This window comes from Emys orbicularis, chromosome 5 (genome assembly GCF_028017835.1).
Source record: "Emys orbicularis isolate rEmyOrb1 chromosome 5, rEmyOrb1.hap1, whole genome shotgun sequence".
Classification (NCBI taxonomy): Eukaryota; Metazoa; Chordata; order Testudines; family Emydidae; genus Emys; species Emys orbicularis.
In genome coordinates, this window is record NC_088687.1 from 71156166 (window position 1) to 71179835 (window position 23670).

The window sequence follows — 23670 nt, forward strand, 5'->3', positions numbered from 1 at the left end:
AGCAGGTTTAAAACAAACAAAAGGAAGTATTTCTTCACAACATGCACAGTCAACCTGTGGAACTCTTTGCCAGAGGATGTTGTGAAGGCCAAGACCATAACAGGGTTCGAAAAAGAACTAGATAAATTAATGGAGGATAGGTCCATCAATGGCTATTAGCCAGGATGGGCAGGGATGGTGTTCCTAGCCTCTGTTTGCCAGAAGCTGGGAATGAGCGACAGGGAATGGATCACTTGATGATTACCTGTTCTGTTCATTCCCCTCTGGGGCACCTGGCATTCGTCACTGTCAGAAGACAGGATACTGGGCTAGATGGACCTTTGATCTGACCCAGTATGGCTGTTCTTATGTTCAGACTTTTAAGAAAAATGTATCCCACTTCTGATATCAAATTTACTTTCTCATTTTTATTCTTTTATCACTTTGGCAACAGAACCTTACTGCAACTCTGTATTTAATTTCTTGTTTTCCACCCAATTAAAACCTCAAACTTAACTTCCACTAACACAGGTGGTTTTTTTTTTTTTTTTTTTTTTGGATTGGAATACATAATTGACCAATGGATAGCCAAATATTGAGGGTGAAATTTCAAGACGCCTAAACAAGACTTAGGTTCTTAAGTGTCTAATTCATTTTTGAAAAAAGGTCTGAGGATTAAATATTCAAAAGGTGCCTATGTGATTTGGGAGCCTAAGCCCCAAAATTAAATGACTCTTAGAGTGCTTTTGAAAACTTAATTCCCTAAGTCAATTTCTACATACATAAAATTAAGATAATATTATTTACCTACCACAAATGGGTATTACAAGCATGAGTTAGTTAATGTGTGTAAAAGTGCTTCGAACAGAAAAAAATATATTATAACAACATTTTTCACCCAGTAGGTAGCCATCTCATCCATCTGCGGTCAATAATTTATTAACTCTGGAGATATCAGTTTCTTAGCCATGTAGTGCCACAGAGTAGTAACAGAGTAAGTGTTGTCACTCTGGGTACTGAATGCAGTAGAACTACTATTACAGTACTGTAGCACTTGGAATTTATTTTAGGTTTTGTCACAGCATCCATCACGGACGAGGTTAACCAAATCTCATGCCTCGAGGCACAAAGCTGATCACCTCTGAGTTGAAAAGGAATGTTTCTTCATGTTACAGTACTCCATATATCTTTGGTATCTACGGTAATAAGGGTCATATAAATAAGTAGATAGATTTTTCCTCTTCCCATTTTGCCTCCATTTTTTGAGGCACTGGCAGGAGGCAGGGTTCTGAGACATGATAAGGAACAAGAGGGACCAATGATTTGATTCCATATAGCAATCTGAAATTTCATACATTATGTAGCATCTTCTGGGCATTTGGGCTAAGATCAAATGTTTATCAATTTAACATAAAATCTATCAGGAGACTATATCCCGTCCTGGCAGAGGGATGGATTAGATGATAAAACAGATTTTGCCATTTTTAATAAATGTGGTATTCTTGGCATGCTTTGTTAAATTAATTTGCTCACATAACCTTAAAAAAATGTATGAACCTCACAGGGGGAGTACTACAACTCTTGGTCCAGACACTGCATTCAGGATTTGTCCCTGAGTAGCCAGGAAAAGTTTTGGGCTGATGGGTATGTAAATAATTAATGATCAGTAATTCAATTATTGATACAGTTATATGTCTAATTAGTTATGTATTTACTGGTTTGAATTTATGAAATAGCAAGCTTGATTACATTTACTAAGCAATGGTTAATTAGCAATTGTTAATCAGCACATAACAGAAAGGGATATACTTTACAATAGTCGGAGGGAACTGATCCGCCCAGTAATTAACAGTCTGGTTTTGGTAATAGCCTGGTTCTGGGGTTACACTTAACACAATTACACTAGAGTTGCTTACAGTTTCATTTTCATTATTTCATGTTTTGCATAGACATATTTTATTTTAGTATTATATGAGAACATAAGACTGGCCCTACTGGGTCAGACCGAAGGTCCATCTAGCCCAGTATCCTTTCTTCCGACAGTGGCCACTGTCAGATGCCCCAGAAGGAAAGAACAGAACAGGTAATCATCAAGTGATCCATCCCCTGTCGCTCATTCCCAGCTTCTTGAAAATACAGGCTAGGGACACTATTCCTGCCCATCCTGGCTAATAGCCATTGATGAACCTATCCTCCATGAATTTATCTAGTTCTTTTTTTAACCCTGTTATGGTCTTGGCCTTCACAACATCCTCTGGGCAAGGAGTTCCACAGATTGACTGTGCATTGTGTGAAGAAATACTTCCTTTTATTTGTTTTAAACCTGCTGCCTATTAATTTCATTTGGTGATGCCTAGATCCTGTGTTATGAGAAGTAGTAAACACTTCCTTATCTACTTTCTCTACTCCAGTCATGATTTTATAGACCACAAACATATCTCCCCTTAGCCATCTCTTTTCCAAGCTGAAAAGTCCCAGTCTTATTAATTTCTCCTCATACGGAAGCCGTACCATACCCCTAATCATTTTTGTTACCCTTTTCTGAACCTTTTCCAATTCCAATACATCTTTTTTAAGATAGGGTGACCACATCTGCACATGGTATTCAAGACGTGGGCGTACCATGGATTTATATAGAAGCAACATGATATATAAATGTCCTATTATCTATCCCTTTCTTAATTATTCCCAGCATTCTGTTCACTATTTTGACTGCTGCTGCACATTGAGTGGATGTTTTCAGAGAACTATCCACAATGACTCCAAGATCTCTTTCTTGAGTGGTAACAGCTAATTTAGACCCCATTTTATATATATTTCTTAATATTCTGATAAGTGTCCAACTATATGCTCAAACTTTTGGTTATTTACTTATGTCCTTTTGGTAAGTACATCATTTTTGCTAACTTAAGCCTCTGTCACTTGTTGTAGTAAGTACAGTACATCACTAAAAATATTTAATCTTCTTTAATTCTTGAACTGGTAATTTCTAGCAAGCTGGCATTTTCCTCTTCTTAGCATGACTGAAGAGCATTCTGGGAAGTCTGGCTTATAGGCAGGCAATAAGGCCTTATAAAAATCTGTCTTGTAGGCCAACAGGTAGGAGGCAGCAATTCTCCCTCTAAAGCTACACTCCACAGAAGATTCTTTAGCACAACAACTGATTTGCCTTCTGCAGATCTTTACAGGCCTTCCCAATGGGTAGATGGGAGTATCTCTGCAGTAATAAATTTGGTAGCATTCAGTTCCTCCAGACTGCTCATGTCCTACTGAGTTCCACATCACATAGATTTGCATGTCCTGGTACACCCCACTGGAATCCTTCCTTGCAAACCAGAACCACACTAATCGCATCATGTGGGGAGCAGCTATTCATTTTGCTATTTGATTGTACTGGTTCACTTTTCATTGCTATTATTTTTTATTGGAGCTTAGGGCATAGCTGTATTACTTTTAAACAGTTGGAAATAAGTGCAGCAACCGCTTACCTTTTGGCACTGCACAGTTGAGATTCATGTGGGTTGCAGGCCAGAACATTTTCAAAATTATTTAATTATTATATCCAGATTTTAATGGAAGAGCTTGGTATTGCAGTTTTTGTTTCTAACTATAGGGTGATGCTGTAACAGTTTTATGACCATAATATTCACCTGAATTATTTCCTTATGTTTACACATGGTGCTCAAACTCTTGCAAGTTTTGGGACATCAACAAATACCTAGCAGTATTCTGTCAGTTTTTATTTTTTCTACTTCTTGGCTTTTTCTCTCCATATTTTGAATGCATACTATTCAGCTTTTCTTCTAAGGTAAGAAAGAATTTGGTGATAGGGGAAACAACTAGTAAATAATTATAAGCTACTGTATTATGCGGTATCCTTTTGAATGTTGGCCATGCTCCTCAGGGTCATACGTTAAACTTGAGATAATTAATTTTTCATCCATGGTCATGTTTTTCCTTTGTGCATGCAAGAAAACAACTCTTTGGGTGCCTTAACTAGATATTATTTATTTATTTGTTAATAAAAATCTGTAAAATACCATATGAATGCTACATATTGCTATTAAAGTGAGACAGGAAGACCTTGAAGAAACAATGGAATACAGGTGATGGCAAAGGTGACAGTGCAATGAGACTGAGTACAGGAAAAACTAGCACAAGAAGCAAATAAATAATAAGACTGAAGAGACCACATGTCATGAGAGAGAACAAGATAGTGGACAACAGAGAATAGGTGTGACTATGTGAAAGAAAAGTAGATTTTTTTTCAAAGAAATAAAAGAAGAAAAGGGGAGAGAATCATAAAAGGAATACAAAACAGTACACAGAACTGAGGAAAAACGGAAGGGAATGGAGAAGAACGTAAGTTAGACAATAGAATGAGATACACACATTATCTGGGGTTCATAAGTTTTATTTAAGTTATGCCCCTTTATTATAAAATATTTCCCTGGGGACCTCCTACATATCAGTAATTATAGGACAAAAGGAGTGGATTCTGAGCACTTACATTATAATACTATTGCTTGCTACTCTGGATTCTAAAATAACTGAAAAAAGAGAGAAAGTTACCTCAAAAATTTGCCAGAGTGGATGGGGGATTAGAAGCATCTACCCCCCCCAAAACTTGTAAGGAAAATTGACTTTTGTGTGTGTGTTAACCACCATTTACTGCACACAGGACGAGCAGCTGCAGCAGAATAGGGTGGTGGCAATCTGAAAATGTGAGCGGATACAGAAAATCACCTCTGAAACCATCCTCAAAATCTGCTTAAAGCCAGTCCAAATGATCCACCCCAAAATGCTACCTTTGGTTCTGCCAATACAGCTAAAAAGCTGGCTATGATTTAAAAACAAACTAACAAACAAGTCTGCACAACGCAACGCAGAAGGCTCATAATGTAAGAAACAAAATGGTGTGCATCTAACAGTTCTGTATATGGATACCTCTTCACTTTCTTTACAAAAAGGGCTGTTGTATTTGATCGGCTTTGGTTAAAGCATTCTATGCTTATGCAAGAGGAGAACAAGGCTTTTGTGTTTTATCAGACTCCATTAAGATCAGTCAGTGTAAGGTTGCTCACTATACTCCACAACATCAAAGAAGTCCAGATGATGCTGGATCTGGATGTTTAGCGCAAAACAGTGTACACATTCTATGTCTCAATCTACATGTTCTGGAAACCTGTTTCTAAAATATTACTGAGCAACTCATCACTTGGCACTTTGCCAGTTCCTTGCAGTCACTAGTCAAAGCTTAGAATGGTCTTCACAATGACAAGGTTCTAACTCAATGTGACCTCATTCGTAAATTGTCTCCTGTAGCTGAACAGACATGAGATAAAAACAAAAGGGAAAAATGTCAAAGTAGGGGAAGATGCTGTTAATTGAAATGTTTTTCCTCCATTTCCATCTACAAGTTGAGCTTAAATATTTTTACTTTGATAAATATGCATTTGGGCCCCATTCCACTAAAGAATTTTAATGAAAGAACTTGGTATTGCAGTTTTTTGCAGTAAGGCTACTGAAACCAATAGCAATACTTGTGCTTAAAATCATGTACATGTTTAGCACTCCTCAGGTTTCTATTGGGCCTTGTCTACACTACGAGAGTACTTCGATTTTAGTTAATTCGACTATGTGGAATCGATATTACTAAGTCGAACGTGTGTGTCCACACTAAGGACAGTAATTCGACTTTGTGAGACTTTGTGAGTCCACACTAACGGGGCAAGCGTCGACATTGGAAGCGGTGCACTGTGGGCAGCTATCCCACAGTTCCCGCAGTCCCCCCTGCCCTTTGGAATTCTGGGTCGAGCCCCAAATGCCTTCTGGGTAAAAAAATGTGTCGAGGGTGCTTTTGGGCGCCTGTCGTCATCCGTCCGTCACTCAAGCCCTCCCTCCCTCCCTCCCTCCCTGAAAGCGCCGGCGGGAAATAATTTCGCGCGCTTTTCTGATTACTGACAGCGCGGACGCCACAGCAGTGCGAGCATGGATCCCGCTGCGACCATCGCTGCAGTTGTGGCAGTTCTCAACGCCTCGCAGCTTCTCCTCCACCTGTACCAGAGGCAGCTGCAGATCAATCATGAGAGGAGGCTACGGCACTACCGTGACGGCATGAAGTCGGACACTAGCTCCGACCTCTCTGAGAACATGAGACCCAGCGCCCAGGACATCTCGCTGTCACTGGGTCTTGTTGATACTGTTGAACGGCGATTCTGGGCCCGTGAAACCAGCACGGAATGGTGGGACCGCATAGTGCTGCAGGTCTGGGATGAATCCCAGTGGCTGCGCAACTTTCGCATGCGGAAGGGGACTTTCCTCGAACTGTGTGAGTTGCTGTCCCCTGCCCTGAAGCGAAAGGACACCCGGATGCGGGCAGCCCTGACTGTCCAGAAGCGAGTGGCCATAGCCCTCTGGAAGCTCGCAACGCCAGACAGCTACCGGTCCGTCGCTAACCAGTTTGGCGTGGGCAAGTCTACCGTGGGGGTTGCTGTTATGCAAGTAGCCAGGGCAATCGTCAAGCTACTGCTATCTAAGGTAGTGACCCTGGGAAACGTGGAGCTCATCAGAGATGGCTTTGCCGAGATGGGATTCCCAAACTGCGGTGGGGCTATAGATGGGACTCACATCCCTATCCTGGGACCGGACCACCAGGCCAGCCAGTACATCAACCGGAAGGGCTACTTTTCCATGGTGCTGCAAGCACTGGTGGACCATCGGGGACGTTTTACCAATATCTACGTTGGATGGCCGGGCAAGGTTCATGACGCTAGGGTGTTCAGGAACTCTGGTCTGTGTAGACGGCTGCAGGAAGGTATTTACTTCCCGGACCACAAAGTAACTGTTGGGGATGTGGAGATGCCTACAGTCATCCTCGGGGACCCTGCATACCCGCTAATGCCCTGGCTCATGAAGCCCTACACTGGCGCACTGGACTCAGGGAAAGAACTATTCAACTACCGGCTCAGCAAGTGCAGAATGGTGGTGGAGTGTGCTTTTGGCCGTCTCAAGGGCAGATGGAGAAGCCTACTCACTCGCTGTGATCTCAGCGAGACCAATATCCCCATTGTGATAGCTGCTTGCTGTGTGCTCCACAATTTGTGTGAGAGCAAGGGGGAGACCTATATGTCGGGGTGGGAGGTTGAGGCAAATAGCCTGGCTTCTGATTACGTCCAGCCAGACAGCAGGGCGATTAGAAGATCACAGCGGGACGCACTGTGCATCAGGGAGGCTTTGAAAGCCAGGTTCCTGACTGAACAGGGTCTCCAGTGACTTTTTACTTTGTGGACACAGATGCTGAACCTGCCCCCGTTTCTTTACCCAGTTACTGTTGACTATCCTTCCAAGTTACATACCCCCTTCCCCACCTTCCCAACAAATAAAATCTGTTCTGTTCTGTTAATGAACAAGGTTCTCTTTTTTACTGTTTTCGCGGGAATGTTTTAAACCGGGGACGCAGACTGTGGCGGGGGGCGGGCTTACTGTTTTGATGCAAATGATGCTTCTAAAGTCCGGGAATGACAGGCTCCGCAGTGCTGCATTGGTTGTTTCAACGCAGCCTGCCAGCAGTCCTGGGCGGGACTGGATGTATGTGTCGGCCAAGTGACTTTCTGGCAGGGGGCGGAGGGTAACAGATCCCCTGCTGCGTGGCTCTGTGATCCAGGATAAGGACCGCGGCATAGGATCTCTAACTGCCCTCCCCCGACACAAAGTCACAGATCAATCCCCCTCGCACCCCAGAACAAGAAAACCGCCTCCCAGACTGACCAGGGTAACTGGTGACTGTGCTGTGTATGTGTCCTGATGCTGGACCTGCCCCCGCCTCTGTAGCCTGCTACAGGTGACTGTCCTGTCCAAGTAACAAACCCCTTCCCCCCCTTCAGACAGAATCCCCTCCAAAAGACACTCTCGGAAACAGTACTTAACAGAAACCGATGTTTTATTACGAACCGCACATGAAAAGGGGGGGGGGGGAAGGAAACTTGCACATGGGCTAGTGTGAGATGGGTAGGAAAGGACTTTTCAAACTTTGGAACGAGAGCCTTCCATTGCTGCAGCAGTGTGCAGTGGCCGACTGACAGTTTTAACGGACCTTGCCGCCCCTCCTTCTTTGTACTTTTGGTGAGGGGGGTGTGGGACTTGGTGGCGGGGGAGGGCGGTTAGAGATAGACAGCAGCAGTGCTCTGTCCTCCTGCCTCCGGTCTTGCAGAACATCCACTAGGCGCCGGAGCGTCTCCGTTTGCTCCCTCATTAGTCCAAGCAGGGTTTGAGTAGCCTGCTGGTCCTCCTGGCGCCACCTCTCCTCCCGTTCCATGACTGCTCTGTGCATTTGTGACAAGTTCTCCCTCCACTGTGTCGTCTGGGCTGCCTGCTCTCGTGAGCACTCCATAAGTTCATAAAACATGTCTTCACGAGTTTTTCTCTTCCTTCTTCTAATCTGCGCTAGCCTCTGGGAGTGTGATGCCAGGCTGGGTTGGGAGACAGTCGCAGATGTGTCTGTGGGAATGGGAAAAAGGGAGTAAATTCCTGAGACAGATAAATGAAGTTGCTAACAAAGAGCATAGTCTTTCTCTGTGAACAACACCATGCACTGCACCTTTCACATGCGCACTCAGGACAAGGTCGAATTTTCGGCCCTCGCCTTATGTGTCTGGGGTCCTGCAGTTGCGATCAGAGAAGCGTTGCAGGACACCTCTACTTCTGCTGCGGGCAAACATGGTAAGCCGTAGACTTGTGGCAGCTTAAACATGTAATAGTAGCACTGGGCTCCTTTCGCACTGAATGCAAGGCCACTCTCTGCTGGCAGCAATCAGGGAAGCATGAGCTCTGCCCCTGTCCCACCACCTCGCGGCTGTCCCCGGGAAAGATCCCTGTATGCTGCCCCTCTGCCGCCTCCACCGCGTGGCTGTAAAGCAGTCCAAATACTAACATTCCCCTCCCTAATTTAAAGCAGGGCGTCATGTGTGACATAACCCTCATGAGGATCTCGGAGACCGAGAGGGGAAGGATGCTGCGTGAATGCATGCAGAGGCCTGGGCCATATGCCGCCATGCTGTGCCGCGCACTGATCCCCGACTACCTCATGGACTCATGGCGTGGGAACGTGTGCTACCACGGGGGACCAAACAAGATTGCCCTGCCGTTGAACCTCGTGCGCATGCTGGAGCGGTACCTCCAGGAGAGCTATGCGGAGCTATCCCAGGAGGACTGTCTGTCCATTCCCGGGCACATTGACCGCCTTTTCCTTTAAGTTGAGCATAACGGACTACAGAGTGGAGGGGCCGTGTTGTGGACTAATCATGAATATACGGACAGTACTTGATTTTCTATACATAGTTAGTAGTAAAAAGTTTACTAAGCCAAATAAATCATGAACAACAAATTACTGAAATAGTTATTATTCCTGTTTTGTTATAAATAAAAGTTTCTATGTTTAACTGAGTGACTGAAAAGCCCATTCTTAACAATATAAATATTCCACTTATGTTAAAATGAAATGTTTAGATGTTTAAAGCACTCACTGCTTGATCCTTCCCCTGATTCGGTGTCCGGGGTAAGGGCTGTGGACGGTTGGTAGGGGATCTCGGTAAGGGTGATGAAGAGCTCCTGGCTGTCGTTGAAATCAGCGGTGCAAGCGCTGTCGACTGCCTCGTCCTCCTCATCTCCTTCCTCATCTTCCCCGTCACCTAACATTTCCGAGGAGGAACCGGTCGTGGACAATATCCCATCCTCGGAGTCCACGGTCACTGGTGGGGTAGTGGTGGCGGCCGCACCTAGGATGGAATGCAGTGCCTCGTAGAAACGTGATGTGTGGGGCTGGGATCCGGAGCGTCGGTTTGCCTCTTTGGTTTTTTGGTAGCCTTGTCTCAGCTCCTTGATTTTCACGCGGCACTGCGTTGCATCCCGGCTGTATCCTCTCTCTGCCATGGCTTTAGAGATCTTCTCATAGATCTTTGCATTCCTTCTTTTGGAGCGCAGCTCTGAAAGCACGGACTCATCGCCCCAGACAGCGATGAGATCCAACACCTCCCGATCAGTCCATGCTGGGGCCCTCTTTCTATTAGATTGCACGGCCAACTCTGCTGGAGAGCTCTGCATCGTTGCTAGTGCTGCTGAGCTCTCCACGCTGTCCAAACAGAAAATGAGATTCAAACTGGCCAGACAGGAAAAGGAATTCAAATTTTCCCGGGGCTTTTCCTGTGTGGCTGGTCAGAGCATCCGAGCTCGAAGTGCTGTCCAGAGCGTCAACAGAGTGGTGCACTGTGGGATAGCTCCCGGAGCTATTACCGTCGATTTCCATCCACACCTAGCCTAATTCGATATTGCCATTTCGAATTTAGCGCTACTCCTCTCGTTTTCGAGGATTACAGAAGTCGAATTTAAAAGAGCTCTATTTCGAACTAAGTAGCTTCCTGGTGTGGACGGGTGCAGGGTTAATTCGATGTAACGGCGCTAAATTCGATATAAGCTCCTAGTGTAGACCAGGCCTTGGTGATTTTCTGCTCAGAATGCCTCTACTCCATCTGTAAAAGATGAATTGCTGAATCTGTTTTGTCTATCTCTGAAGCCTTCTCCATCAGAGAACAAGGTACAAGTAAACAACAATAAAGGATAGAAAATAAAATATGTCCTCCAAACCAAATGATGACAGGCAGATCAGGCTTATGTGTAAATTATGTTATATGAGTAATGCAAATATGATTCCTACATTGGCAACTACTTAACAAAAACAAAAAAGAATGACATGAATTTTTCATTGATGCAATTGATGATGATGTACACAGTTTAAGTGCATTTTAAAGAGGCGAATCAGCCTATATGCATGTGTCATATATCAACTTATCACAAGAACAAGCCTGATAGAAAATGATGAGTAACTGAAGCCGACTGCTAAAACATATAATGAATGAATGCATTTAATATAGGAGAAAATGAAAGATAGTTTATTATACTGATCAGATCAGTTTTGGAACTCTTGTCCCTAACACAGAGAAAGTATTTTAAAAATATTTCTACATACACCATTTAACCCTGTTTCCTATTAAAAGTATCATAAGAATGAAAGTACATACTGTAGTGATACAGGTTAGAGAGGAGTACTGGGTTCCTAGGTATTATGTCAAAAAATACAAACTCAATGCATTAAAGTGTTTTTACTTTTGGAGAAATAATATTTATTATTTTTGACACCACAGAATCTCAATTTTCATTTTCTAAACAACAAATCAATAATTAACACAAACATTCTGTCTTCTCCCACTTCTCTATCAGGGATCTGTCATACAGTGAAGTCTTAAATCACTAGCTACATTACTTTTGATAAAACATATCACAATTAAATTTATTAACATGTCATGTAAGGTATTATAAATAATTAAAACGATCTGAAACAAAGCTATACTTCACAACATCCTTAAATCTATGCAATATAAAGTTATGTATAATTTGGCTATATATAAATACAAGGCAACAACCACACTTTCACACAATGTTGAATTCACATATGTAGATTTAAATGAAAATAAATTTTAAAAAAAGATAAATCACAAGAACATTTGTAATGCCATATTTTTTCCCTATTTATTCATTCTCTCACTATTACTCAAAGGCTCTGATTCAGTAACCTTTAATTAGGTGAGAAATCCTCTCCTATACAAGTAGCCCAATGCATTTCAGTGAGATAAGAGACAGATAAATACAAATTTTGGACTAAATTCTGCCCTATTAGATCTACACTTAGAGGGTATCCATGACACAGATCTTCATACTTCTGCATGGACGGAGGAATCTCGGCACCTCAGTAGCACCATGCCCCCAGCATTTTATAGAGGCCTCTTCACACAGCCCAGGAACAGTGCTGGGGAGGGTCAGAGATTGGGTGAGTCTGGGTTGGGGACAGGGGGGTCCATACACATTGTCACCCATCTAGCCCCATAGAAGATGGTGAAAAAACAACAACAACCACCTGGGGCTGCCTTGTTTTTCCATACAACTCCCCTGAAGGAATAGTTCCTGGAACAGCCAATGGAAACTGTCAGTGCAGAAACTAGAGCTAATGTGCCCCAATGGGAAGATCTAAGTGGATCTTTGTGTGGACTCCCCCGGGGAGAATTAATTCTCCAGAATCCCTCACACAGATTTTACAAGAGAAATAGATTATCTTGGCCATGACTGTGGCTGAAAACAATCCTGCCTGTGAGGAATAAAACATGAGTGTAGGCTCTTAAGGATGAAATTTTGCAAGAATTTATTCTCAGATGTTCCATCCTTACAACTTTGCTGGGGGAAAAGCTATGGGTCTGACCCAAAAACCTGATAGGTTCTCAGAGGTCTGCACAGAGGCTGGCCCCCGGTAGTGCCCTGCCTCTCCTCCTCCATGTACAGCTGTCCCCAGTGAGCAGATGTGTGGAATGGTTAGAAGAAGGGTCAATGTATTATACATACATACAGACAGACAGACATACAAACAAACAAACAAAGGATAATGGAGCCCAATGCTATATTACCTTTCTCACCTAATTTCTTTGGGGACGGAAAAAGGACGATGTATTTTGTTCTTCCTTCCCACCACTTTCACTATGGTCAGGCCACAAATTGCATGGAAAACACCTCTTCAGGAAGAGAATGCACCATGATAGAAAGGGCCATCCCACTGTTCTGGGAGGAAGGTTAGATCCAAGCATGTTAGGGTCCCCTCTGTGCACAGATCTACAGGACAGGATCTGGCTTAATACTGAATAGTCCACATAAGTTTCCTAGTTTTTAGTTCCAATTTCTACCATTCTTGAAAATTCACATAATGAGTTTTGATTATATTCAGACAGCATTTCAAGAACCAAAGCCCACCTTCCTGTACTAGATCAAGGGCAATGGGGAAAGAAGGCCTTATACAAATATTTATGCAAATACTGTAGGCAATTGCAGCTGGTCTATAAGACTTTTCAGCACCTATCTACTTTACACAGGTTTTTTTATTATTATTTTTCCTCTTATATGTAATGCCCTCTGAGAAATATAAACATTTTCTCCAATTATTTTGTCCTTTTGCATTTGGCCTTGATATTTTCCCCTACGGTTCGAATGCAACTGAAATTAGCAAAGTTATTTGACAATAACTCTTTCAATTTCTATAATAATAATACCAAAATCTCTAATTTTACACCATCATTGGTTAATGTCAAAAGCATAACCCTACAAATAGTTTTTGTTAAATAATTGTGGCTGCACAGTTTAAAACACTGCTTTTCACCTCACAAAAATACTAGCTTGTTTCTTTGATCCGCCACAGATGGGTATATTTCAGCATAACTAGATATTAGGAAATTGAAAACATTCCTTAACAAATATAGCTTTATAACTGTTCTATCTTAAAAGCCTGATACTTTCCCCTTAACTATAGTTTTCACCAGCCAAGAAATACTGTCTATTATGTTACTGGTTAAACTTTTTCATCATTATGGCCCCAACTTAGCACTTCAGCACATGTTTAGTTTTAAGCAGGTTGTTAAGGCCCCTTAAAGTCAATAGGAGTTCAGCACATATTCAAGTGCTTTGCTAAATTGGGGCATGTGTACAGTAGTTCGCTCATCTTACAAAAGACATTTTAATATTTCATATCTAAAACGTTAAATATGTTCCCAAAAGAGAAGTATAAGGGGGAAAATAGGCCACGTTCTGACCCTACACAAACTGTACCACACATTTGCTCCTTGTGTGTAACTGGTGTAGAACTCAAATGGTACTACATAAAAAAAAAAAAAACGGGGTGAATATTGCACATAAGCAAAAGAGGTACACCAAATAAATGTTGGGATTTACCTTAACCAAGAACAGTCAGACAAATGTGTGCCCAATAGTATAACAATAGTATAACAATGCAGCCTTTGGAAGGGAAGAACCTTGGGAATTCTAAAGAGATTTCAATACCAAAAAAAAAAAAAAAGTTGAAATCACAGCAGTGGAAGATTATCTCCTGGGATAATAGGTTTTGTTGCAATTTGTATAAACACTATTTCCTTGAATGTAGCAGTAGTTATATCAGCAGCTTACTCTATGAACATACATGTATATCCTGTAACACACTATGTACAAATATGCAACGATCACAGTAATTAATCAGTGCATAACTATTAAAAAAATCATCTCAATTTCCTCCCCATAGTACGTTGTAGAGAAACTACAGTATTTAAATTTGTTTACGAGTTGTAGTTATTAGTGGTGAAGACAGTAAACTAATCAATAACATTAACTTTAAAGCATTTACCTGTGTGTAAGTCTCCGATGACTAATGCAAATAGCAGTCTGTTGGTCTTGAGCAATGCATACCTTATGGCGACTACATTTCATCTTTAGGCATGGATCTTTAGCAGGGTCTAAAGCTAAAAACAATTGTAGAAAAATATTTTAAAACCTTCCTTTAGTAAATACCCTGCAGTAAATTAGCTATTTAACATGTTTGCTTGTTCAGCACTTGGTACAATGGAGCCTTCATTCTCAACTGGGACTCCTAGATGCTACCATCATATAAATAAAAAATAATAATAAACCAAATCAATGTTCTAACTATTTAAATAGAATCATTCTTTGTTAACTGACTTTCCTACTTGTTCTCATTTATTTTAAAATACTTGCCATTATAATTCAGTTAATTGTATCAAGTCACAACTCTATTTCAACATTTTCAATAGCAGAACAAAGCAAAACACAGCACAATCAATGATGTACAAACTTGGGCTACGCACATCTTTCAACTTTCACTTCAAGAGAAAAGCAGATTCTCAGAATTTTTTTTAAAAAGTGTGTAAAATATGCTTAATTTCACAAAATATTTTTAAAAATCCTAAATAACCTCCCCTTCTTCCTATCTTACCAGCACATTTAAATTCATATGGTATTTAGACCTATGAAGGCTTATAGACGCCAGTACTGACTGCTAAGTAGACTTTTAAAACAAGTAGCCGCACGCAAAAAGACAGCAGGAAAAATCACATCAGAAGGTATTTCTGAAGGAATATCATAGGACACCCAACTAGCCCACCAAAAGAGAATTATTAAACGGTGAGGTAGACCTGAATATAATTCAAAGAAATGTGAAGGCTCAGGCCTTACCTTCTCTTTTCTACTGTGCAGAGTAGGGTGAGTGGTACTCCTGAGGGCATTTTGCACCAAAAAATTAAAAATTCTGCACACAATATTTTAAAATTCTGCAAATTTTGTTTGTCAAATGTGGAGACTCCAGCATGGCACTGGGGAGCACGGACCACTGGCTGCACAGAGGTGGAGATCACTGTGCAGCTTCCCCCAGGAAAAGGACACAGCGGTGAGCCCTGACACAACACAAGGACTGGCCTGCCCCAGAAACCCCCCAGAACCCTACCCCTCTGTGCCAGGTGCACCAGGTGTGGGCAGGCAGGCAGGCTCAAGAACATAGGATCCAAGTGTGGAGGGCTTAATGTGGGAGGGATCCAGGTGTGGGTTGAGAAGATTCTGTGTGGGGCAATCTGCGTGCGGGTGGCTCAGTAAGGGATCCAGGTGTGTGTGTGGGGGGGGCGGGATTTGAATGCACAGGGGCTTGTTGGGGACCGGATGCAATGGTAATGGGACTCCACGGGGGGGGGGGGGAAGAAGATGTCAAAGTGAAGGTGGTTGGGGCTCAGCAGGGAGAGGTTTGGATGTGGGGAGCTCAGTGGGAGGTCCAGATACTGGGGGAATGGGGCTCAGGGGGGTGGGGATCCAGATGCAGCTGGTTGGCGTTCGGGAAGATGGGGATCTGGGTGGTTTGTCTGGGTGGTCCAGGTGCAGGGGGAGAGGGACTCATAATCGGGGGGTTCTGAGTGTGTGTGGGGGTGAGTCTCAGCAGGAGAGTCTGGGTACAAGGGGGTCTGAATGCACGGGGGTTGGGTGAATAGGGGAGTAGCTCACTGTACAGGGTTTCCCTCCCCCTGCAGCCGAGGAGCGATGGGTGTAGGAAGCGAGGTGGGGGGAAAGACAGGGAATTTGCAGAGCTTCCTGACGCTACGGGAGACATCTGGGGGTGGGTCCGACTCGGCCCCAGATGCCGTGCAAGGGAAGAGGAAGTCCTGGCCTCCCCAGCTCAGCTAGAACTAGTAGCTGAGCCTGGCGCAGGGAAGGAGCCACCAACTGGGTTTTCTCAGTCCTGCCCCACAGTGATTTCATAGAATCATAGACTTTAAGGTCAGAAGGGACCATTATGATAGTCTAGTCTGACCTCCTGCACAACGCAGGCCACAGAATCTCACCCACCCACTTCTGTAAGAAACCCCTAACCTATGTCTGAGCTATTGAAGTCCCCAAATCGTGGTTTGAAGACTTCAAGGTGCAGAGAATCCTCCAGCAAGTGACCCATGCCCCACGCTGCAGAGGAAGGTGAAAAACCCCCAGGGCCTCTGGCAATCTGCCCTGGAGAAAAATTCCTTCCCAACCCCAATATGGCGATCAGCTTAAACCCTGAGCATGTGGGCAAGACTCACCAGCCAGCACCCAGGAAAGAATTCTCTGTAGTAACTCAGATCCCACCCCATCTAACATTCCATCATGGGCCACTGGGCATATTTACCGCTAGTAATCAAAGATCAATTAATTGCCAAAATTAGGCTATCCCATCATACCATCCCCTCCATAAACTTATCAAGCTTAGTCTTGAAGCCAGATAGGTCTTCTGCCCCCACTGCTCCCCTTGGAAGGCTGTTCCAGAACTTCACTCTTCTGATGGTTAGAAACGTTTGTCTAATTTCAAGTCTAAATTTCCTGATGGCCAGTTTATATCCATTTGTTCTTGTGTCCACATTGGTACTGAGCTTAAATAATTCCTCTCCCTTCCTGGTATTTATCCCTCTGATATATTTATAGCGAGCAATCATATCTCCCCTCAGCCTTCTTTTGGTTAGGCTAAACAAGCCAAGCTCCTCGAGTCTCCTTTCATAAGACAGGTTTTCCATTCCTCGGATCATCCTAGTAGCCCTTCTCTGTACCTGTTCCAGTTTGAATTCATCCTTCTTAAACATGGGAGACCAGAACTGCACACAGTATTTCAGATGAGGTCTCACCAGTGCCTTGTATAATGGTACTAGCACCTCCTTATCTCTACTGGAAATACCTCGCCTGATGCATCCCAAGACCGCATTAGCTTTTTTCACAGCCATATCACATTGGCGGCTCAGTCATCCTGTGATCAACCAATACTCCGAGGTCCTTCTCCTCCTCTGTTACTGCCAACTGATGTGTCCCCAGTTTATAACAAAAATTCTTGTTATTAATCCCTAAATGCATAACCTCTCTGCCAGCTGCCCTGAGCCCCCCAAAACATACTGCCAGTAAGTGTCACATGACTGCTCTTGTGGCTTCCCTTTGCTTCCTTGTCAGAAAGTCATTTTTCTGCAGGAAAACAAAATAAGTCTATGGGGGACATACATTCTGTGTATATGCAGTGGCGTAGAATTCCCCCAGGAGTAGAGTGGGAATGTTAGCTGCTTTTCTGGACTCTAGCTCACACATGGTTTGCTATTTTGTTAGCAGTGCAAAAGTGGCAATTCAGTTCTATTGACTGTAACGTCACTACAGTACTAACTTTGCATCAAATGAGGAACTGGCCCCTCAAGTTTAAATATTTATAAAGACAAAAAAAAAAAAGGAATTCTCAGTGTTGATGCTCCTTAAGGTGATTGATCTGTTACAGTTAAATGATGGAAGAATGAACAGTTTAATGCACCCTTCATTTTTGTATCTTTATTGTATCTTTTAATAAGATATTTTGATTTTAATATACATACAGCAACATATAAAAATGACATATCAAGACAACTACATTAATATCTAGGTCTTATTTTAAATCAAGCGTTCTTCAGATACTGGGGAACAAACACAAAAAATGGATCAGAAAATGTTCATGAAGCTTTATTTCGATGGTGCTTATCATCATAGCATCCAGGCACATATTCAATGTGGAAGAAATCATTGTCCAATCAAATTCTCCGAACTGAAGGGCCATGTAGAAATACAGTGAGAATAATGTATACAATTTGGATATAAATAAAAAGAAGAATAAAAATGATTTGGAGAAAAAGTTGTAAAAAGTATTAAAATAAAACATAGTGAGACAAAAATAAATGTTAAAATTGATTTACTTGAATTAGTTCACATGTAGCTACTATTACGCAGAATCATCAACTGATTTTCCAACAACTTTGAGACAGCATTCATTGCAAACCAGTTAAGACAGACAAAATGAAAATTACTAAAGACTCAATGTCTGCTTGAAGTGGCTACCTTGAAGAAAAGTGAAGCCATCAGAAGAAGAGGGAAATCAAACCACAACTGCAGAGAGAGAGAGATGGCAGAGAATGCAAGTAGGATGTGAGGAGACATCTGAGCATAATCACATGGTAGGAACAGCAGAGAGGTGAGAATACAGAGCTATGTAGCTGTGAGGTAAACAAGCTTTGCCAGTGAAGGGAGGATGCTGAGGAATAGAAAAAAAGAATAAGGCCTCGGGGTGGAGGAAGATGTTGCAAAATTAAACTAGGTTAAGGAAAACAAATGGAAAATTTATCTTCTGTATATGTTTAAGTGATAGTCCAAGCCATAAAGAAATTGTGATATAAATATTTGGCTTGTATTCGAAGTGTCTGGGCAAGCAATGCCCACTATAGGTGGAGTTCATTGTATTTGCAGACACTGTTTTACATCATTACTTGCTCTAGGTCAGACAGCACTTTGTGCTTGCCCAAACGTCCCACAGTACTTCTCAGTCCATCACCTTGCCACCCAAAAATACATTTAGAACCACACAGGGATTTCAAGCACCTAAATACGAAATTTGGATACTCAAAATCCCTGCTGCCTAACCCAGTAGATGCCTTTTTATAAATAATCATTTATTGGGTCAGAGACAGAGAGAGAAAAAAGAACGAGAGAGAAAGTGTATGAATAATTATATACCTTAGTAGTTAGCACACTCTCCTAGGAGACCCAGGGTCCAGTCCCTGTTTCAATCAATATTTAAGAATTTCATACAAAGTGGAAAAGCTTCAACAGGAGAGACAGAGACCCACACCAGAATACCCTATGTCCCTGTCGTTAGGGCATTCACATGGGAGGTGGGAGACTTGATTTCAAGTACCTGCTTCAAAACAAGTGTGTGTAGGGTGGGAGAGGATGTTGAACTTGGGTGTCCCACATCCCAGGTGAGTGCTCTGACTACCCAACTATAGGGTACCAGAGGAGCATAGGATGCACAACCACTGGCTTGGGTTTTTGCAAGAAAAGCGCCTGGACCAGGTGAGAGCTAATTCCAGAAGATGGCTCATAGCTGTGAATCCAAATTGAAGATAGAATCCTCAAAGGGAATGTGGCCCTACTAGGCAGAAGAAGAACTAAAGTTAGGCATTGCAACATTGCGCTTAAATTCCCTTTGTGGATTTAGCTCTTAAAATATTAATTCGCGTTCCAACCACCCACAACTGCCTTTACTTAGGGATACACTGATGCCACTTCCAAACTGAATCAAGATGTCTTTACTTAGCTTTGAATTAAAAAAAAACTTCAACATATGTGGAAACACAGCAAAGCCACATGTAAGAAGCTTAACAAAGAAAGAAGTGATGGTAAATGATCATTCTGGAACTTTCATCCCTCGTAGATTTTTGGCATCCATGTTTTCCCACTTGTAAGGCCTACTGAAACAACGTATGAAGGTACTTTAATTACAGATGTATTGCACCACAATCTAGAATGAAGTTTACACTCTAAACTATGATGGAGAGTGTAACAAATCAATAGATAAAGGTGGTTATATGTCTGTCCTCAAGCAAGCCGAACAACAAAGCATTAAAGAATACAAGAAATTGGTTCAGCCCAGCTACAAAAGCCTCCCAGTTGGATTCCTATTATTGTCTATGCATTCCACATAGCTGGAAATGATTTGGCATAATTTATTGATTCAGGATAACTTGCAGGTTTAGTGATAATGAAGAAGAAATTCATGCTCTGGCCAGGTTCTGTTGCTGTGTGAGTAATACAATACTCAAACATAGTGGTTCTTTTAGCAATTGCTACTTACTTATTATAATCCCCAAATGCAGACATTTAAATCTCAAAATGCAGCTTAAAGTGCAGATATACCAAGATATGTCATACTTCAGAAGGAACTATATCACAGGGACCTAACCCCTTGCAAATCAAATTTATCCTCTTTTAAACTGACTTTTCTTTCTATTGCAAGTTGAACAACAAGTAAAAATTGCTGCTTGATTTACCATCAAGATGATGAACAGAAAGGCAAATTCTGATAATCACATTTCTTTATAGAGCAACATATTATTGCACTATTCATCTCCAAACTAAAGATTCTACCGTGAAAAATAACCTTCAAATAGAACTTATAAGTGGTACCCCAAAATCATCTTTGTGACTTAAAAGTAAAATTTACCTCCAATTTAAGCCAATTAATCCAGCTGTTTTAGAATTTCCAGAACACACACTATTTGAATGGTTCTGGGGATGACGACTCCCACTCTGAAGTAGGACCATAAAGGAATGCCTAGTGCAGCTTTAGATTTAAAAAGAACACCTAATTTCTACCTACTAGGCTCTCTTGGAGACCTTGCTACTGGCCTTTAGGTAAAGGAGCCAGCTAAAATGACGAGGCATGGAGCTAGAATAAGATTGGAGTGGGAGGATTAATAAGAATTTGTGGGGGGGGAAAACAGTTTTGGGTTTAAAGGATGGGAGAAATTTTGCCTGAACCGGTTATCTGTATCCACATTTCTAGAAAATCTATGAGTGAGCAGCGCTAAAAAGTGTTATACCAACAGAATAAAAATATTGTATTCAGCACACACATGCAGTACAAGATAGGCATTTCTATTGCAAGAACAGCACTTGAAAAACCTACTTCCCAGTGGGTAAGTGAAGTCATTGGGACCAGCAAGCAAAGTAGCGGGAGCTGTTAACACCTTCCCCTGCCTGGAAGCATTGTTGGCCAGAGACTATTGTTTCTTTGAGGTTTTGTCTAGATTAGGAAAAGACATGGAGATTAGGTTGGGGTTAGCGAACACACAGTAGCTAAACCTGACCTATCTTGGTCTCTTTTCCTAATTGAAAGAGAAGCCTGAGACCAGGAATGGAGGAAGTAAGGGAGCAAAGCAATTCAGGAACAAATGTTGAAGTGGAGGGGGTGGGACAGAGGGAGTGAGAAGGGAGCCTCTGAGTAGATGGCTGCATATCGAGGAATATGAACGAGACAGAATGAGATAGATCAAGAAAGGGGACTTAGGCTCAGCACTGCAACACCTAGCTTTAGGTGCCCTGCCGCGCACTAGAATCTCCAGCCCCGAGTTAGGTGCTCAGGCTCCCTATACAATGCATGGGGAGAATGAAGCCCCTACGAATGTGATCCACAGAAAGCAGCAAGCTGAGGAAGGAGCTGCCTAAGCTAGCCAATAAGAAAAACCCACCTCTCAAAGAGAAGTAGGCACCAAACTCTGGCCTATCTTCACTTGGGACTCTCAGCCATGGACTGTCTCCTGGAGGTAGGTGCCCATGCCAGGTCAGGCTTTTCTCCCCAGGTATGTCATTGTGATGGTGGTGGTCATATACTCAAAAGAGTGGTTAGAGATGTGGGAGACCTGGGTTCAAAATCCTTTCTCTGCCTGATTCGAGGCAGTTTGAACCCAGGTCTTCCACCTCACAGGTGAGTGCCCTAGACAGGGCCCTACCCCAAAATATCTTACAGTTCAGCAGTTGGAAACCTGGTTTCTACTTTTTACTCTGAATCAGACAAATTGGGGATTTGAACCTAGGTCTCCCATATCCTGGATAAGTGCGCTAACCACTTGGTTGTCAGGTATAAGAGGGTAGCCCGATCAGATAGGTGTACTCTTAGGCCTGGTCTACACTAGGAGTTTATGTCGAATTTAGCGCCGTTACATCGAATTAACCCTGCACCCGTCCACACCACGAAGCTATTTAGTTCGACATAGAGCTCTCTTAAATTCGACTTCTGTACTCCTCGAAAACGAGAGGAGTAGCGCTAAATTCGAAATGGCAATATCGAATTAGGCTAGGTGTGGATGGAAATCGACGGTAATAGCTCCGGGAGCTATCCCACAGTGCACCACTCTGTTGACGCGCTGGACAGCAGTTCGAGCTCGGATGCTCTGACCAGCCACACAGGAAAAGCCCCGGGAAAATTTGAATTCCTTTTCCTGTCTGGGCAGTTTGAATCTCATTTTCTGTTTGGACAGCGTGGCGAGCTCAGCAGCACTGGCAACGATGCAGAGCTCTCCAGCAGAGATGGCCGTGCAATCTAATAGAAAGAGGGCCCCAGCATGGACTGATCGGGAAGTCTTGGATCTCATCGCTGTGTGGGGCGATGAGTCCGTGCTTTCAGAGCTGCGCTCCAAAAGAAGGAATGCAAAGATCTACGAGAAGATCTCTAAAGCCATGGCAGAGAGAGGATACAGCCGGGATGCAACGCAGTGCCGCGTGAAAATCAAGGAGCTGAGACAAGGCTACCAAAAAACCAAAGAGGCAAACGGACGCTCCGGATCCCAGCCCCACACATCCCGTTTCTACGAGGCACTGCATTCCATCCTAGGTGCGGCCGCCACCACTACCCCACCACTGACCGTGGACTCTGAGGATGGGATATTGTCCACGGCCGGTTCCTCGTCGGAAATGTTAGCGGACGGGGAAGATGAGGAAGGAGATGAGGAGGACGAGGCAGTCGACAGCGCTTGCACCGCTGATTTCCCCGACAGCCAGAAGCTCTTCATCACCCTTACCGAGATCCCCTACCAACCGTCCCCATCCGTTACCCCGGACACCGAATCAGGGGAAGGATCAAGCAGTGAGTGCTTTAAACATCTAAACATTTATTTTTAACATAACTGGAATATTTATATTGTTAACAATGGGGTTTTCATTCACTCATTTAAACATAGAAACTTTTATTTATAAGACAACAGGAATATTAATAATATCAGCAATTGGGTGTTCATGATTTCTTTGCCTTAGGCAACTATTTAGTCCCAACTATGTAAAAAAAATCAAATAATGTCCGGATTTTCATGATTAGGCAACCACAGGACGCTCCACTCTGTAGTCCCTTCCAGTGCAGTTACACCAAAATACGGTCTATATGTCCGGGAATTGACAGAAAGTCCTCCTGGGAGAGCTCAGCATAGCTCTCCTGGAGGTACTGCTCAAGCCTGCGCATCAGGTTCCTTGGCAAGGCGATCTTGTTAGGTCCACCGTGGTAGGACACGTTCCCACGCCATGACTCTATCAAGTAGTCCGGGATCATAGCACGGCAGAGCATGGCGGCATACGGCCCTGGCTTCTGCATGCTCTCCCGAAGCATCCGTCCCCTGTCGCTCTCCGAGAACCTCATCAGCGTGATGTCGCACATGACGCCCTGCTTTGAATTAGGGAGGGGAATGTTAGTATTGGGACTGCTTTACAGCCACGCGGTGGAGGCGGCAGAGGGGCAGCATACAGGGACCTTTCCCTGGGACAGCCGCGAGGTGGTGGGACAGGGGCAGAGCTCATGCTTCCCTGATTGCTGCCTGCAGAGAGTGGCATTGCTTTCAGTGCGAAAGGAGCCCAGTGCTACTATTAAAGTTTTAAGCTGCCACAAGTCTACGGCTTACCATGTTTTCCTGCTACAAA

At 43.1% G+C, this 23670-nt stretch overlaps 1 protein-coding gene across 4 annotated transcripts in view; it reads right to left on the reverse strand.

Annotated features, from left to right (window-relative positions):
- Positions 1 to 23670, reverse strand: part of SPOCK3 (SPARC (osteonectin), cwcv and kazal like domains proteoglycan 3) — a 402955-nt gene that overhangs the window by 179109 nt on the left and 200176 nt on the right. For 3 of the 4 annotated variants that reach the window (XM_065405132.1, XM_065405131.1, XM_065405130.1), the window contains one exon: positions 14246 to 14360. The exons of the other annotated variant lie outside the window; for it this stretch is intronic. In XM_065405132.1, coding sequence (XP_065261204.1) covers positions 14246 to 14360 — 115 coding nt within the window. The remainder of the gene's footprint in view (positions 1 to 14245; positions 14361 to 23670) is intronic. 4 annotated transcript variants of the gene reach the window in all.